Genomic DNA, 18,922 nt, shown 5'->3' with positions numbered 1-18,922 from the left:
TCATTCATATTTGCTACCATGGACACCTTTTATTCGCCAAGTAAATGTTAGCTGCGTGTTCTCCAGGGGCTGGATTCATAAAGCAGTTATGGAAGGACTTACAAACCTGTAAATATTTTCAAATCTTTGACGGCTTTGTTTACATTTATTAAATAGCTTGAGCTCCGAAGCACTAGGAGGCTGTTTATAACAAAACAGCCTCCTGATTGGGAAGTTTCGATGCCCGTAAAGTATTTAATATATAAACAAAGCTGCCAAAGATTGAAAAATGATGTACAGGTTCCTAAGTACTTGTGAAATGCTTGTTGAATCATCATAGGCCAAGTCAGCAACTTGTTCAGCCGTGAATGTTGCAACAGTATTACATCCTTTGGAGTACTAGTCTTGAAAAAGTATCATTATTGGTTTTGCGTCTTGTTTGAAAGGTTATCTAGCTTTTTTACTTGTGGCAGTTACATTTATGTTTTGAAACAACACAGCACCCAAGGGAAAAGGAACATGTCCCTCACGGTTTCAAAGCGCCCCCTAGTTCATGTATAAACAAGTGTGTTTTAGGAGAGGCTTCCTTATCACGTATCCGGTGATAAGCTTCCTCTCACTCCCAGGCTGGAGCTAGTGATCGTATGCTCCCACCGCCAGTGGGTAGAGCTCACTCTTGCATCCTATCTAAACCTCTGTTCCCTCGCTTGTAAGCTCGTGCATTACCTCGTGTGTATATATCTTTTACCCCAGAGCTTGTCTGGCTGCTGGTAGTCCCAGGAAGTTTTCTCTACCCCTGTAGCTCTGTCTGCGTCGTTGTCACTTGATCCTAAAAAAAAATCTCAAAAACCTGGATATATGAATAAAGTATTTTGTTTAATAACAATACATGCTCTATTTTGTCTGTAATTTAAGCAGTTTATTGATGAAATCCCACACAAAGAAATATGGTACCTTTAAGGTAGGTGTAAGAGTTGGTTCAGGGGATCAGTGTCCCGAGGCTTGTCTCTGGCACCATACTTGAAATAAAAGCCGCGTAGTTGATTGAAAGTTTATTTCGAGTTTCATAACTGCAGTTTCTTACGTTAGTGTGAAGTTTATTCAGCCATGGTAGCATATGTGCCATACTCGAGGCAGTGCTTTCCTACAAGAACTCTGGGTTGGTAGTGAAAATGACTTATTACGTCAACAAAATAACGAAGGTGATTAAAATAGTTCCCTCAATAAGGATACAGAACTTAGTTATGGCAAGGTTTGCTAGATAATCACATTTTTCATACCAATTTGGTTGAGCCAGCTACATGTCTACCTCCTGTTGTTGGTTCTGGAGATTAACACCCCCCCCCCCCCCCCCCCCACAGCCTAGTCGCTAACCAGGCTTCTCTGTCTGGTCATCCAAGATGTTAGATGCAGTTGCTCACAGCCTGATATATGAATCACAGCCTTGTTGAGTAGGTATCCTTTGGTAGTATTTATCGAGTTCCCTCTTGAACACCGTGGGAGGTCGACCATGCCCCTTGTGTGTAGAGGGAGTGCGTTGAAAAATTTAGGGCCTTTGATAGTCATAGATCTCTCGGTGCCCCTATTGCATCAAGCAGGTATTAAGCACCTTTGCTTTTCAAGGGAAAATGATAGGATGGATTATGAGAGCGTTCAAATTAAAGGGTCCCGTAGCAATGTTAATACTATTTAAATTACTGGTGCTGTCCCACCTTGAGTACTACTCTGTACTTCCCTTTTCAGAGCAGGAGAGATTTTAGACAAAAAGAGGGAAGACGAGAACATATGCGACACGCATACACACAATAAAGCGCGTAAATTATTGGGACCGTCTCAAAGCTCTCAACGTGTACTCTGGAAAAAGAGACGAGAGATGTATCAAATAATATTTGCATGGAAGGTACTGAAAGGCCTGGTCCCAAGCTTGCACAGTAGAATAATATACAGGCGCGAAAGATATGGAAGGAAATGCAGAATAGAACCAGTGAGGAATAGAAGTGCCATAGGCGCAAGAGCACTATCTGAACACGCGAGGTCCACAGCTGTTCAATACTCTCCCAACAAGCATTAGAGTAGCAAACATGTGGTTTCTGTTATATATTTACTTCCTTCCCCCACTCTTTTCTTCCTTGTCGCCTCTTCTTTCCTTTTCTCTGTTTACTGTTAATGTTCCAATGTATGTTTCGTCTTGTGGCGGCTGAAGCAAAATATCAATATCATCTCGACTGTAAGAATACGAATAATTTAGTTTTACTGGCTTAGACATCATCTGAGATAATTAACAGTTGGTTCCTGTTGAGACCCCCCCCCCCCACTTGTTTAGTGAAGGAGGGGTGGGGCCTGTAGACCTCCCCAATCCCCTTCATGCGTCTCCTCTCGTTAATATTTGTATCGTTAATAATAGTTGAACGCACAATAGATTCCAGAATAATCAATGTACAGTAGTTTCTTAAGATTTAACTATTTGAAGGCAGTGTATATTTCAGCTTAGAGGCGATGTGGAGCGAGTATAAAGCCTCGTGCCATTCATTACGATGTGCGATGATATGAGGTAGTAGTGTATACCTTCCAATTCAAGCTATAATGATGGGATTTTCGGCTTCGGTTTTGATCAGTGTTGCTGTATATTGAAATTTGCTAACGTCGTTAGTGTAGTTGAGTTTGAAAGTAGGGGACAAATTAGATAGAGGAATTTACATAGGGACGTATTTTAATGTTCTGAAGCGCTGACAGGCCTGCAGGCGAGAGGGGAAAAATACCTAATTGGTATGAATTTTTCATTGATGTCGGTAAAATGTGTGTGTTTGACTTCGAACAAAATAATTGTACACATAATGTTGCTAGCAAATAATAATGTAATTGGTATACCAATGGATATACGGAGTGTACTTTCTCTGTTCAACTCATAGGTAGCTGGTCTACCTGATGATAACTAAAGTTTTTAAAATTTAATATAGTAGATACAAAGAGAGGAGACCCTGGGCGACGGAGGAGCGGGGCGAGAGTGGCCTAGGGGGAGATAATAGCAGACAGGTCTTCCCTGAAGGCATTTCCAGGTAAACTCCAGGCGGGAGTGGAGGTTGTGTGCCCTCTGTATCTCGATAGGTCACACATGTCCAGCGGCACTTTGCCCGGGGGGTCGGGGGTGGAGGAGGCAGAATATCAAGTCTTTATGGAAGAGATGCGTGTGTAACATCTGTTTGGGGAGACGGGGTCGGGGTGAGTTGTCATAACTGGTAGTTTGGGGGAGTGATGAATGTAGCATTTTCAGAGGGGGAGTAGCAGGAATTAGATGGTTTTAAAAGTTGGGACAGTTTCTGTTTCCGATTCTTTTCCGAATGAGGAAGGGTTTATTGAATATACCCGCCTAGTTGGGCTTGTGGAGGTTGAACTTCGGCTCTGGTCCCGCCTCTCAACTGTCAATCAACTGGCATATGAGGCAGATTGTGATAGTGCTTATTGTTGGAAGAGCTAAGGTCAATTTTAAACATAAATCTTGTTCCGTTTTATGCTAGACTTTGCCCTGAAGTGTGTTTTCCAATAGGCAGTGATTGGTAACATTCATTTGTCGCTGGGTTTTCTCAACAATCAACCTAGATAAGGGACTCTGTTGACTGCAGATTTGGCATAAAAATTTATTAAGATACGGCAAAGATAGTTTACGGCTTGAATCCACTCTATAAATCATCTTAATTATATGGACCGACTAAAAGTTCTAAATCTGTATTCTCTAAGAGTGCAGGCGAGATATACATAATCTACACTTGGAAGATATTAGAGGGACTGGTTCCAAATCTGAACACAGATTTAGAACGTTTTATGCTTCACACAAGAAGCAGCCTGCTTGACCAGACAACCAACTGGGAGGCTTGGTCGGAGACTGGGCCATGGGGTCGTTGATCCACGGACGGCTACACAAGGTAGCCACAAGACTACCTTGCCCTTATTACTGAGGCTTATCTGGGATAAGCAGTATATCACCCTTGCAAAATGAACAGTATTAGTCAAGAGGATAAATAAAGTTTGTCTTGATGTTTTGTACATGTTTACATTTACACTACTTAAATGAAAAGCAAAGGGGGGGGGGGTGTGCTAGTATTATGTTAGTTGTACTGGGGCAAGAATTATTGGTGACAAAATCTACTGAAAAACGTAGAATGGACTTCTTGACTGAAAGTACATTAACAATGAGACTGAACTTAACATTAAAATAAAGGAAACAACAAAAGTCTTACTTTGGCCAGTATGAGGCAGCACCTATTTATATCCACCCCAAGCTTATTCATATTCATTTATACTGTACTGTATTCACTTAGTTGTGCTTATGGGGTTGAGCTCTGCTCTTTTGGCCTGCCTCTAAACTGTCAATCAACTGTTACTAACCACTAATTCCCCCCCGTCCCCATGCAGGAAGCGGCCTGTAACTGCTGTCTAACTCAAAGGTACCTATTTACTGCTAGGTAACAGGGGAATCTGGGTGAAAGAAACTGCCCATTTTTTTTCTCGCTAGCGCCGGGAATCGAACCCAGGCCACAGGATTACGTGTTCAGCGTGCTATTCACATTGGCCTCCACCAATTTCTCACCTAACTTGTCCCAACTGTCTGCCATTCTGTTTACAAAAGTGAATTTTCTTATATTTCTCTTGCAGCTTTGTTTTATTAGTTTAAATTTGTGACCTCTTGTTCTTGAAGTTCTGGGTCTCGGGAATTCTTCCCTATCAATTTTATCAATTCCTGTTATTATTTTGTATATAATGATCATATCGCCACATTACCTTCTATCTTCTAGTTTTTGCATATTTAATGGCTCTAACTTCTCCTCGTAGCTCTTGTCCTTCAGTTCTGGGAGCTACTTAGTGGCATGTCTTTGCACCTTTTCCAGTTTGTTGATGTACTTCTTAAGATATGGGCACCATACAACCGCTGCATATTCCAGCTTTGGTCTAACAAAAGTTGTGAACACTTTCTTTAGTATTTCTCCATCCAAAAACATATATTTATACAGTACTTGAATATTACCCACAATCTTTTTATACACATCTTAGCTTAACACACCACACACGACTTTTTAAATATTTTAAAATACTGTATATAAATATACAACTTTTTAAATATAATATAAAAGTTTATGTATGTGTGTGTATATATATGTACAGTATACTGTATATACATATTTATAACCTAAGTTTATTATTGGGCTTGTGTACCAATAATTGAATTAGTATATGCTAAATAAATTGCTTATCTCAACACAAGATTACACCATTTTCTTTTAACTTTGTTTCCTTCAAAATTCAAGTAGTTAACCATAAGTTCTTTGACCCTGAACCAAATATAATGTCAATCAAAGGCATACATGCTAATCTTGTAATGAATTTGGCAATTGTTCATTTTCATAATTTTTCAATCATTTTTATTTTTTGGAGACCTTTTTTAGTTTCTCATTAACCCTGTCTTTGCAGAGCCGTGGGTAAGACGTGTCTGCTCATCAGTTACACAACCAATGCCTTCCCTGGAGAATACATCCCGACAGTGTGAGTATCCACCGGGTGTGGTCCAGTTTTATATTAGTATTGGAGGTATAAAAAGGTGTGTTTATCTTGTATCACCCAGTGTTTAATTGCATAGGTTGAAGGTGTATAGGCCAAAAGAGTTGAGTAATAAATTCCAGTGCACTAGTACAAAAACATTGTGTGCTACTGGAAGAAAATGCAACATGCCTTCAGTGGCAGCATCAGAATCTTTAGAAAGTTAAAAAAAAAAAATTATAATGCAAATATTGATTAAATAATTATTTGTAATTCTTTAATATGTAGTTGCTTTTATAGTATTCACAGGTATTTCTGCTGGTATTGTCATTGAAGTTTGTAAGTGGCATGTGTCTTCAGTGTAGATTTCACTCTTGTTGTTACCTGCTTTTATTTAAAATGTTCAGTACAATTATGCTTAAAGTATAGTTATTTTTGTAGCTGTAGTAGTAGTAAAGAGCCACTTTAATATCAACTGCTTGATAAACTTGAGTGTGTGTGTCTACTTGGTGTATGGGTAATATACAGGAACACAATTAGTGGTTGTATAGTATTTATTGGAGGTTAAATATAGTGATGACATTGCTTGTTAAGGAATAGACTATTGAAGGTAATGTTTTGTGTGTAAGCTACATAGTATATCCATGTCTAGTTATAAAGTTTTTCTACTCCCTAAGCCCAGTCTGGGTCTAGGCTTGTCTGCTGATAAGTTAAACAGTTGAGCTGCTTGGAGCAGTTTGCAGGCCCACACATCAATCACAACTCTGCTGATCTAGACTAACTTCCTGCAGGGATTCATGCAATTGCTTCTTGAAAACATTTCATTTTGTCCCTGCATGATTTCTTAATTTGCGAATGTACAGTTGGTTGAAGAACTTGGAGCCTCTGATTATACAGTTTTCATAAATTGTTCTCATGGAACTTCTACTCCTCACTGCCTATTCTGCATTTCCTACTATATCCTTTGCTCCAGAAAGTAATTTTATAGTGCTTATTTGATATATGGCCTAGATTACCTTTCATGTACAGTACACATTGATACCTCTGTCTCCTTTCTAGAGTTAAAATTTTGAGTGCTTTGAGAAGGCCCCAGTAATCCTACACATTTTACCGTCTGTGCAGTACACGTTTGTTATTCTATTTCGGAAAGCAAACTATCCATTGGCTGCTTACATACATTCATATCATTATCCTACTTCGCCACTTCCATTGGATTTTGGAGGCATCAGCCCAATGAAAAAAAGGCAAATCATATAAATTTTGTATATTGTACAGTATTAAATAATCAATCACTTGTTGATTGCATTCTTTACATTTCAAAAGATAATATGAATGAACTACTGTCACACTTCAGAAGTCGTGCACAGAACTTTACATTACTCATTCAAACTTAAATTTCACAAACAAACTGCAATGCCATAAGATATTCATTGCCTCATAACACACTTTATTCATGAACAGGCATAAGCCTTCATAACTTCTACCATCATCATCTTCTAACATCAAAAACTTAGTTTTTACCAAAAAATTAGTTTAAAATATAATTAGTTTTTACCAAATTTATTGCATTCTATTCATTATTTCATTTCTTCTTTCTCTGGCTTAAAACTATCTGATCAGAATTTTCTTCGTCTGAAAGTTTTTGCCACTCCTGTTTGATTCCTCCCAAATTGATACAGCCATAGGAATCTGACTTTGCTTTCAGGGCCCTAGAAAGTTTCAGGGTGTGGATGAGGGGTTGCGAGGCCTGGCTTCACAACGGTGTTGCAACCCGTTCTCGCACTTGCTTATAGTCAATATTTGGTTTATTAATAAGTGCATATGTGACATACTAATTTATTGTGAATATTTGAGTTTACCTTGAAAAGCTGAATAGAAAACACCAACCTAACCTAACCTTCTTAGTATGTTAAGATAAGCATCTTATTGCTTCTTAATTACAATTAGTACTTAACCTATACTGTACCTATATTGATATTAGTTTTATAAAAATAATAAAACAAAACTAAAATATTTAAATAAATTGTAAAGTAAATGAGGATATTGTCAAATTTTGTATAAAATCTCTATTGTTTAATAAAGCTGAAAGAAATTCCTATTATTATAACTGGTGTATTGAAAATCGGTAGAAAGAGTTTATACCTTAAACACAATATAACTTGAAATATACGACACATGTACTTATTAATATGCCAAATATTGACTATAAGCAATAAGTCATGTGTGTGTACTATATTGTGCGAGAGCGGGTTGCGTGGTGAGGTTTCTTAGGCTTCATCAAATCAAATTTACTGAAACCCTTGCAGGCAATGTCATCTAAATTTTTATGCAGGTTCTCATTCAGTACCTGATGAATTTTTTTTTTTTAATTTGTTGGTTATTTTATTCACAAGGCACATGAAGCTTTTAACCACTTCCAAATTTTTGAGTTGTATCATGATTAAAAATGTCACTTTGGAATTTTTGAAACAATCTAAATTTTTAAGGTAATACTTCATTATTTCTATTACATATTACTGTAAATTGTTCTACACTATACTTCTAATAAATTTGTTATTACTCTTGATGTTCTGTAATGTCTTGTATTGATAATAAGGCAATAAGTGTTGGATAGAAAATTATGTACCTGTACACTATATACAGTACTGTGTATTTAATACAAATTTAAACTTCAGTATTTTATACGGTGTTGCCCTTTTAGTGTAGATATCATTGTTATGCACTTAACATAACTGCTAAAGGTTATGGTATGGAAAACAATTATTCAGCAAATTACAAAATTACTATTTTATTAAATTACTTTGTAAGAGCATTTATTGGTGAGGCAATTGGCCCAAGGTATTTAAATAAAGTAACCAACAGTATAATACTCAGCAGTGTTCTGTAAATTATCTTTATTCTGCAGTGCGTTCTCCATCATTCCTGTATAATGGAGGGTTGATTGTTTGAGCCATGTCACTTGCAAATACTGTACAAGTTAGACTTTCACCCTCGCCCCAGTACTGGTACTGTACTGTCTTAGACTTCACAAGTCATTTTATCTTTGTGCCAACTGATCTAGTTAAAGCACTTTGGACAAAATATTAATGTTTTTTCAGTGCTCCATGAGCTGCTAGAATTAAGGGGTTTCTTAAATGTATTGAAGATATAGTAGGTCATTGATCTGTACTGTATATGATTACACTATGGAAAGACACTACATATACCCTGTATATATTAAAAAAAAAATGGGTAAATCTGTTTTAAATTTTTAAAGGAAAAACTGGTCTGCCTATCAGAATCTATTCACTTTTCGCTAATTTTCTCCTTATTCCTCCACCCCCACACACAAAAAAAAATACTGTAGTGTACTTGAGTGGCAGATGGAATTAGGCACACACTTCTCATTAAATTAAAAAAACAAAATATGCATTGGCCTTTGCAGTGTAAAAATTGCACAAGAGTGAAGAAAACTCGGACAAAAAATTATGACAATTTACTTTAATATCAAAATGAACAAATAACGTGCGAAATTCACACCATCCCTGATTTGACAAACTTGCCTAACACAAACAATAATAACACAAATACATAAACACTTATGTTAACACAAAGTATTTACATAAACCCCTACAACCTGTACATGAAGCAGCTGGAGGAAAGTATCGCATTGAGGTCATAATGTTAATTCCCTGAGCACTTGAGACTGATGAATTGACAGAGGTCACAGGTATTTATACCCTTGACGGTGACATCACATCCTTTGTCACCGAGGCTTGGAACTAGGAACTGGCGGCGTAACTGGTAGTTTATAGATGTAACAAGGAACCGGAGGCATAACTGGTAGTTTATGGACGTAATGAGGAACCAGCAAGTCTGGAGGTCGAAAACTTGCCTGGGACCCCTGGGGTGGATTGGAAGGTGTACTGATGGTGGTGTCCGTCTGTGACTAGGTTGAACTCCATACCAGTCGTAGTACGAGGTATGTAGGTTGGTGAATAACGAAGGTAAGATGGAAGAGACGGTTTCCTCTGCTATGCTGGGGAACTGTGTGACAATGTTAAGTTCCCTTTTGAAGAGGTTGACTAGTCGGACATTATTTCTTTGTTGCTGATGATGGTGGCCGCACTGAACCAAGACCATCTGAGGATAGCAATACTGTAGATGAAGAATGCTTTGACATTTTAGTGGTTATGATAGGTGTGCAATGTCCATGTACATATCAATGTAAATATACAATAGGAAATTTCTGCTGTGCATTGTTGGTCATGTGATGCATTTTTTTATGGTTCGACCCTCAAGTGTGGGGAGGATCATGTAGTGTTTAGATAAATTGTATACTGTGTGTGTATCTGGGTGTCACAGTGCATTCAGACGTCTGTTTATAAATGTACGTGTTTACGCAAGCTTTAATTTCTGCGGAAGTCCCGTCGGCTCCCCGGAGTTAGCCGGGCTGATATGAATATATTAGACCCTAGCATTAGTCAATGCACATGAAATTCTAGGCGTAAAGGGGGACCATGAGCCAGAACCTGTCTCCCTCAGAGAGGCACGAGGAACAATGGCCTATAGAAACCCCGTGTGGTTGGAAACATCCTGTCTGCCATTGACTGGGTCAAGCACCCAGAAACGTAAGTGCCCCAAAACAAACCCCTATTTTGGTTAAAATATTGCTACTGAGGGCCGAACTAGTGGACAGAACTCTCCAAATGAAAACGAGCAAACAAGTATGACGTCACCATGTCGCCGCAACACTGTCTGCACCCCCCCTCCCCTTCTCTCTGGGAGGTGGATGGGGGAGCCCCAGACCCCTGTGGCAGTTATCCACCCTGCAGTTCTGTGGCTGATGTGAAACTAGCAAAGTAGTGTGCCTCTAGCTCCTGAGTTTTCCAGTTCTGTGCCTTGTGGTAGGGTTCTGTCTGATAGGTTGTTCAACGTCCTCCCAGCGACTATAAGAAATATTGCCGGAACAACCGTGGACATCTTCAAGAGAAAACGGGACGGTTTTCTAAGAGAAGTTCCGGATCAGCCAGGCTGTGGTGGGTATGTGGCCCTGCGGGCCGCTCCAAGCAACAGCCTGGTGGACCAGACTCTCACAAGTCGAGCCTGGCCTCGGGCCGGGCTGGGAGTAGAACTCCCAGAACCCCATCAACCAGGTATCAACCAGGTATAGGTGGTGCACAAGCCAGAAGTAATTTCACAAGTATTCGGGCTGCATGCACCTAAAGTTTTCTTCCCTAGGTTCCCTGTAAGTACTGCCCTTGGGGCTTAGGGCCACCTTCCACAAGTCGTCTTGGGATCTACCTCTGCTGGGTCTTTTGTTGCTCGGTGATTGCCTACTCTTTGGAGCCAGCTGGGGTGTTTCATACACCTCTGTTTGCCTCTGGGTAGGGGTTAGTTTTCATCACTGGTTGGGGCACAGGGTACTGTCCAGCTAGTTTTCACTTCAGTGGCTGGCCCTGTTCCGCCTAGGCACGTTGTCCTTTTGCGGGGTTTTATTTTACATTTTGTTTTCCCTGCCTGGTGGGGGGGAGGGTCTGCCCCCTTGATTTGGTCACACCCTTTTTGTATCTTGATAGTCCTCCGCTATACTCCCGTGAGTGTACATGTCCGGGGGGTTCAGCTTTAGCAGTTTGCTTGATAGTTTTTGGGTGCTGGTTAGCAGTATCCTGCCTGGGCTACCCTTAGCAAGATAATGCGACTGAGGGCCCTGGGAAACCCTGCAGGGCTCTTTGGTCCAATAGGTGTGACCCTTGGGTCCCCTCTCACTTCATGCGAGTTTGAAGGTTGCTCTGTATCCTTGTCTCAGGGTGGGCTCTTTGGGGCTGGTCGCTTGGGTGACTCGTCTGCCGAGTTCTCAGGGTTTGGCTCTTCTGGCCGTTCACGTTCGGGGAGTGTCCAACGTCCTGGCAAACAGCCTGTCGGTTCATTCCCCCGTCCATGGAATGGATGGTCAACGCAGACTCGTTTAGTTGGCTCTGCCGGATGTACGAGCTCCCGGAGGTGGACCTCTTCGCGTCGGCGTGGTCGAGGTGTATTCCGGTATATGTGGCGCCCTTCCCCGACTCCGAGGGCCGTCGGGGTCGATGCCTTCAGGCAGGACTGGTTGAGGTGGGGTTACTTGTAACCTCCCCCCCCCCCCCCCCCGTTTCTGCTGTGGCTCAAGGGTCTAGTGCGCTTGGAGACTTACCTTAGGAGTAGTTTTTTTGGGTCCTTGGTGGCCGGCCCAGTTTTGGTTTCAGGCACTGTTTGCTCAGTGTCCGAATCCGAGGGTCTTCCTGCAGCTCCGCCTCTTTCAGCAGGTTGGGACAGTCCGTTACATGGCTGGTTCGATCTTCCCCTAAAGTCTTTGTGTCTGGTTTTTCTGATGTGGGTGTATCACCACTTGTATGGTGATCAGGTGACTTTGTTGTTGGTGTCCCACCTGCGTGCTTCGTCTCGGCGGCAGTATGAAGTTTCCCGGTGGTCCTTCAGTTATTTCTTATCCCTTCATAGGTTTACTTCAGTGTCTGATAGGGTTGCCTTCTCCTTCCTTTTGTGGTTGTTCCAGGATAGTCATCTTATGCTGAATATTGTTACCTCATATCGTGCGACGCTGGCGGAGCCGCTTCAGCTTGCATTCGGGGTGGATGTTACTTCTGTCCCGTTCCGAAAGCTGTCTTGTGCAATGTTTCACCTCTGGCCGCCTCATGTGCTGCCTGGGCCATCTTGGTCGTTGGACCTGCTGTTCTCCTATCTCTCTCCTCGGTTTGTAGTGGCCCCTTTGGTTCAGGATTGTTTGGCGAAGGCTCTTTTCTTGTTGACATTGGCCTCTGGGGGATCGGGTTGGGAAACTTCATGCTCTCCTCCAGCACAGGGGTTTCTGCTCTTTTGGTCCTGGTGGTAGGTTTGTTCATTTGCAGCCGTCTCCTTCTTTTCTGGTGAAGAATAAGACTTGCTCTCTGGAGGGATCCTTGGGTTGTTTAAATCTTAGTTGGTCAGGCCAGGGGGTGCATTATGTGTTGTCCGGTTGCGACTCCATTATATGATCACCACGACCTTGGTGACCGGGGACGTGCTTTGGGTTGACCCAGTATTCATTCTTCCTTATTCCAGGGTTCAGGTCTCCCAGGTTGTCTGCAGGGTTATTCGGTCCAGCCGTCTTGCGGTCTATCCTCATGCCCATGATGATCCCAAGTTTGCTGCGCTGGCTGCCGTCTTCGGTTACATGTCTTAGGCTGACATTCGGGTATGGTTTTTGAAGGTTGAATATGGTCATGGCCGCTCGCTACCTTAATGTTCCTGGGCCTAGTCGGGCCTGTGTCACATTGTGTCGGCGGTTGCAGCCAGTTGTCTTGACTTCACATTGAGGAGTGAGGGCTGCCTGCCTCCTGGGTTAAGTCCCTCTTGTTTTGTCTTTGGGTAAGTAGCTCCGGGGAGTCGAAGGGGCTCCCCCAGAAAACCAGCACTGAATGTAATGAAACCCCATTTTCTGGGTGAGATCCGGAGGCTCCCCGGTATCCCTCCCTCCCTCCCTCCCTCCCTCCCCTCCCGTCAAAATTTTTTGTTTGCGGTTTTGACATTCAGCCTCAGAACTGCAGTGGATAGCTGGTGTGGGGGTTTGGGGGGCTCCCCCTTCCCCCTCCCGGGGAGGGGGAAGGGGATTGCGCAGACATCAGCATGGCGACATGGTGACGTCATGCTCGCTTGCTCGTTTTCATTTGCAGAGTTCTGTCCACTACTTCGGCTTTCAGTAGCACAATTTTAACCAGAATAGGGGTTAGTTTTGGAGCGCTTACCTTTCTGGGTACCTGACCCGTTCGATGGCAAACATATAATGCTTCCAACCATACGATTTCTATAGGCCATTGCTCCTCGTGCCTCCAAGGGGGCAAGGTTCTGTCATGTGGTCCCCTGTAGGTCTAGAACTCCATGTACGTTTACTGATGCCAGGGTCTAATACATTCATATCAGCCGGGCTAGCTCCGGGAGAGCCTCTGGGTCTCGCCCAGAAAATGATGTTTCATTACAGTACATTCAACACTGGTTTAACGCAGAGGAAGGTAAAAGGGGGTAACGTGTTTAATGGATACAAGTATTCTATTTTGAAATTCATCATGGATATAGTGCATTGTATGTGTGGCTAAATGAATTGACTTGGTATTGAAGTAAATAGGCCCTTATGAAAAACAAATCTTGTGAAAGTCAATTTCATTTACACTATATTGTCTTGTTGGAATTTTTCACATTACACAATTGAGAATTAAATAGTTGATAGAGGTTTGGTCAAGAATTATATAAACTTGGATGAAATAAGGGATTTTACTTGGCAATAATTTTTGTGAATCTTGAAGCATGTGTCTTTGTAATGGAATTGTGTGAAATCTCAATTTTTTTTAATACGGCTCTTTAGTTATATCCAATAATCCACACAGTTGAATCTTCACTTCTATGATTCTTCCTGCCAGGTTTGACAACTATTCTGCCAATGTTATGGTAGATGGCAAGCCAATCAATCTGGGGCTCTGGGATACAGCAGGCCAAGAGGACTATGATCGCTTGCGTCCTCTGTCATATCCACAAACTGATGTCTTTCTTATCTGCTTCTCCCTGGTTAACCCTGCCAGTTTTGAGAATGTCAGAGCAAAGGTATGGCTTTATTGTCTTGACACGCTCCGTACAGTTATTTTGAATAACGGATACAAAACTGTATTCCACGAGTTTTTAATAAGTGCACTGTCAACTGTTTCAAACATTCTCCTCTGTACAAGGATGAGTGTGTTGTAGATGATGATTTGCTTCAATGAAACTTAAAGTAATGTGTAATGAAGGCCTGTTCTTGACTGGTGTTGCCTTCAATTTGTTGGCAGAACCTGCCATTTGGTTATCCTTAAATGTAATTTATTTTATTTACACCCTGTACTTTGTATCTCTCGGTAAGGAAACAGTACCTACACACAATCTCTTAATATATAGTATAATTTGTCAAATGTAGGGTGATGTAGATACCAGTGAAAGAATATTTGTAAATTAGAATGCTCCACTAAGGTAGAAAGCTAATGTCTTTAAATGCATTGTATTGTACCAACAGCAACACCAAATGTCAGTACTGTACCGTTGTGTACAGTGGATTCCTATTCCATTGGAAAATAATTCAATCAAAATATTTTGATCTAGATCATGTCCAATGTGTCCAAAAACACACATGATAAAATTGTTTACAGAACTCAAGTTCGGATATCACTAGGCAGGATACAAGTGTAAACTGATCATACTGATTCGAACAAGTATGAACGAGCGGTTCATACTCGGCTAACGTTGTACACCAGGGCATATTTTCTGACAAAATTTTCATCGTACATGGGGGGGGGGAAATTGATATTCAGGTGCAATTGTACATTGAGGTTCCACTGTACACAAAATAGGTTATGCTATGAAATTGAAAAAAGTATACATAGTGCATGATCATTTGTGTACGAAATTCTTATGTGCATATTTAACTTTTCAGTGGTATCCAGAAGTGCGTCACCACTGTCCTAACACACCCATCATCTTGGTAGGCACGAAGCTTGATCTCCGAGATGACCGTGAAACCTTAGACAAACTTAAGGACAAGAAGTTAACTCCTATTTCGTACCCTCAGGTTAGTAATTTTTTACCCCAGAAGAAAGCATGTTCAGTGAATATAGGCTGAAGGGGCTGTTGATAATTGCTCTGGAACTCTGTCGTGGGTTTGAGTCGCCTCACTCTCCTAGTCACTGACACTAACCACTGGACCACTTGACTTGTAAAAGTTGTATACAGTGGGGGCCTCGACTTACGATTTTAATCCGTTCCCAGAGACAGGTCGTTGAAAAGCTGAAACATCCTAAGTTGAAACAAATTTTCTCATAAGAAATAATGGGAATTGAATTAATCCGTTCCATACCCCCAAAAATATTAACTTTAAATACAATTTTTTTCTCCAACTACAATACAGTACATATGTTTATTGTATCTTTATCAAGAACTCTTGTTGGCATATGGAAGATGGTGAGGAGGCGGGGGGAGGAGGAGAGGTGTTACTGTTTGGAAGGAGAAGTTCCCCTTTCCATTATAACATCAGGCAGTGAGGACTTCTCTGGGGTACTCTCTCTCGTACATTTTGTAGAAGTACCACCAGAAATGTACCACTAGGTTGTGGCTCACTGCTTGCTTGTCTTATTAAGAATCTGTCTAATGACACTTGTTTTTCCTTACATTTTAACACTTGTCTTTAGTGAGATATCACATCTTCATTTAAAAGGTCAATGTAATGACCTGCTACAGCTTTATCTGGGTAAGTTTTTACAAAAAAAACTTTGCAGTTCTTCCCATACTTAACACATTTTCTTAATGAGGAAGGGACATCCTCTACTGCCTCTACTCAACTATTTTCTTAGGTTGAACCTTACCACTGACTTTTTGGGGACCCATGGCGAGATATATAATAATTACTTTTATGTTCAAAAAACAAAAAAATTGCAAATAATGGAATTTCTTACAAGCGTGATCGTCATTGAGCGGGCGGCTCTGGTAAACTGAGGCAGGTCAACCCGTGCTACCAGGAACCATGCGCTCGGTTGATCTGAACACGTATCAATGAATATCATTAAGTGACGACACGATTGTAAGTCTAGTTGCATTTTCCGACCAAATTTATATCGTAACTCAAAAATATGGTAAGTAGGGGCAATCTTAAGTTGAGGTGTCACTGTAACAGGATTTCCACTGAAATCTGATAGTCTGGAAACTGTCCTCTACTGAAGCCAATCAAATTATGATGCTCCAACTTCAAATACAGACCGTATCTTTATCTGAAGTATTATATTCAGATACAGCCCGTATCTGAAGTTGGAGAGTATGGTGGATGATGAACTATGTTGCCTACACCCTAGTGCTTCAGGGTTATATATAAAACATGAACTGGCTTCAGTAGATGCCTTCAGATTTTGATTTCAGTGAAAATCCAGTTATCACTTTTTCAAGTCGGGGTGGTCCAGTGATTAGTCAGCTAGGGGGAAAAGTCTCGGTCGCGGGTTGGAGTCTCATCAGAGCTCCAGTTGATTTTCACAATGAAGACTGATAATTCAATCATTCTTAATGAATGTGATACCAATATTGAATCATACATCAGAATTCACCCTAACCCCACTGGACTTTGAAGTAGCCATAAACAGCATGCCCATGCACTCTGCACCAGACCTAGATTCCTGGAATTCTACGTTCATAAAAAAGTGCTAAAAACCAACTTCACAGACTGTTAATATCATTTGGAGAGAGCCTGTGGGACATTGATCCTTATCACATTAAGGTGGTAAGTCTTGGGTGGCTTTATTATTTTTGGTTTCGTTGGTCATCCAGGAGTTTGTTGGACCTAATCGGCTGGCAGCGCCATTTTTCCTCCTCACATCAGATGTTGTTGACGACTCTGGGGGGTGAATGCAGTGACCAGTCTCTTTGCATCCCATCACATCTCTCTCAAATGAGGAAAATGATCTTTGACTTATAGGAGGTTTAGCAGTAAAAGTTCTCTGTATATTCTCCAGGTCAACAACTTCTCCAGTGTTCAATGGGGCCGTTAATGTTTTAAGTAGTATTATCATTGTTAAATTATTCCTTGTTTTAAAGGTTTTTGTTATCCAGCTTGTCATTTTTCTAGTAGTGACAGATGCCTGATTATATTTTTTACAGTTAAGGTATTTTGACATTCTCTAAAAACTATAGACTGTTCACACTGTCACAAAGTATTTGAAAGATTTAATAGGTCAAATCTCCAGTTTATCTAGAACAGTGAGTTTCACAAAGCCAGGTTAACATAGGCTGGATCTAAACATCTAGATCTTTCACAATTACTCAACCACTGTGACAGAATCACAAAAGCATTAGAAGGAAAAACAAAATGCAGATGTTGTGTACGGCAACTTTGTGAAAGTATGCAAGTCACCATGATAGCCCATGAAATGAGATCAATAGGAAAGCTAGATAATGTAGGGTGAGTGATTTTCAATTTGTCACAAAAAGCAGAGTTAAAGAAAATGGTCTAAGCACAGTGGAAGACCCCTATTGGTATTTAAAAAGTCAGAAACTGTAGGAAAAACCTATAAGATTTTCCTTACAAGGACTGTAGAAAAAATCCTTGTAGCTGCTTTTGTCATTAATATCAGATGCTGTATAAATAAAAAAATAGTCAACTTTGTCCCTGTTTTTGCATACAATACAAAAATAAGCATAAAACTTAAATGTTGTCCAGGGTTATATAGATATGACTATATGCATTTTTTGACCTTGCTACTTGGCACTCTTACAAAAGATTTTTGTTGTATGATCTATTGGTCCATAATTTGTGGTATATGCTTTACCACCCATTTTGTGGAGTGGCGCGATTTCCACCGTTTGTGATGAGGATGACCCCAGTATCCAGGCTTCATCTCCATATGATGTTTAGGGCATGTGATCATTTATTTTTTATGAATGTAGAATTTCAGGAATCTGGGCCGAGGGCAGAGTGCATGAGCATGCTTTATCTGGCTTGTTCAAAAGTCTAGTCGAGTTAGGTTGATATAAAAGACGAGAGTCAAGGTTGGAGTAATGTCATACTGTATCCTTAGTATTTCACTTATACTAAAGGGTTTTTGCATTAGACTTTGCATAATAGGAGAAACATTTTGGGTTCTCGATTTCACTGGTCTCTCTTGTGGATTAAATGATTTTGCAGGTGTAGTTTGATTGCGTCTATTTCGCTGTAGCTTTCTACAGAGAAATATTGTCTATTTTTCTATTGTCTTCACTTATAGAGAGCACTCCTCTCTCTTTTCAATTTGCATAATTTTTTCTTGGTGGAATTTGTTAGTGGAATGTGAATTGAGTATACAGGTATGTCTATTGCTACTATGTTTAATATCTTAAGGCATTAACATGGATTTGCATTATCCAGCTGGTCTTCTCAACTTATTTCTGTGAGGATGTTGTTTATTAGTGTCCAGTTAATAAGTTATTAAAATTGAATTGGCTGAATACTCATCATTTTGGATTTGAGGCTGGTTGCACTGGTCTATTGTCCTTGCTTGTGAAGTTTGATTAGGTTGCGATCCATAATAACAAGTATTTACAATCTGTTTTGGATGATTAATCAAACTGGCCTGTTCACCATTTTTCTGACTCTATTTTCCACTCCCAAGTACTATTCATAAATTACACACAGAAATCACATTAGTGTGATGCATCAAATGAACAAATCCACAAGGGCCGTGATGAGGGTTCGAACCTACGTCTGAGAGGATCCCAGACGCTGCCTTAATTGACCAAGCTACGACGTGGTTAAAAGAATTGCAACCGGGAAATCATCCTGACCTACTCGGGTGAATTGTGTAAAACCCTGGTTTGTCTCTCGGAGAGACTGCAGGATCCATCGTAGGTCAGGATGATTTCCCGATTG

The 18,922-nt window shown here is 40.6% G+C and overlaps 1 protein-coding gene across 1 annotated transcript in view; it reads left to right on the top strand.

Moving 5' to 3' along the window:
- Positions 1-18,922, top strand: part of LOC123755829 (ras-related protein Rac1) — an 88,928-nt gene that overhangs the window by 64,660 nt on the left and 5,346 nt on the right. Inside the window, exons 2-4 of the mRNA XM_045738686.2 lie at positions 5,443-5,514; positions 13,935-14,115; positions 14,975-15,109. Coding sequence (XP_045594642.1) covers positions 5,443-5,514; positions 13,935-14,115; positions 14,975-15,109 — 388 coding nt within the window. The remainder of the gene's footprint in view (positions 1-5,442; positions 5,515-13,934; positions 14,116-14,974; positions 15,110-18,922) is intronic.

Source organism: Procambarus clarkii, chromosome 43 (genome assembly GCF_040958095.1).
Source record: "Procambarus clarkii isolate CNS0578487 chromosome 43, FALCON_Pclarkii_2.0, whole genome shotgun sequence".
NCBI lineage: Eukaryota > Metazoa > Arthropoda > Malacostraca > Decapoda > Cambaridae > Procambarus > Procambarus clarkii.
This window is presented reverse-complemented; position numbering and strand designations above follow the sequence as displayed.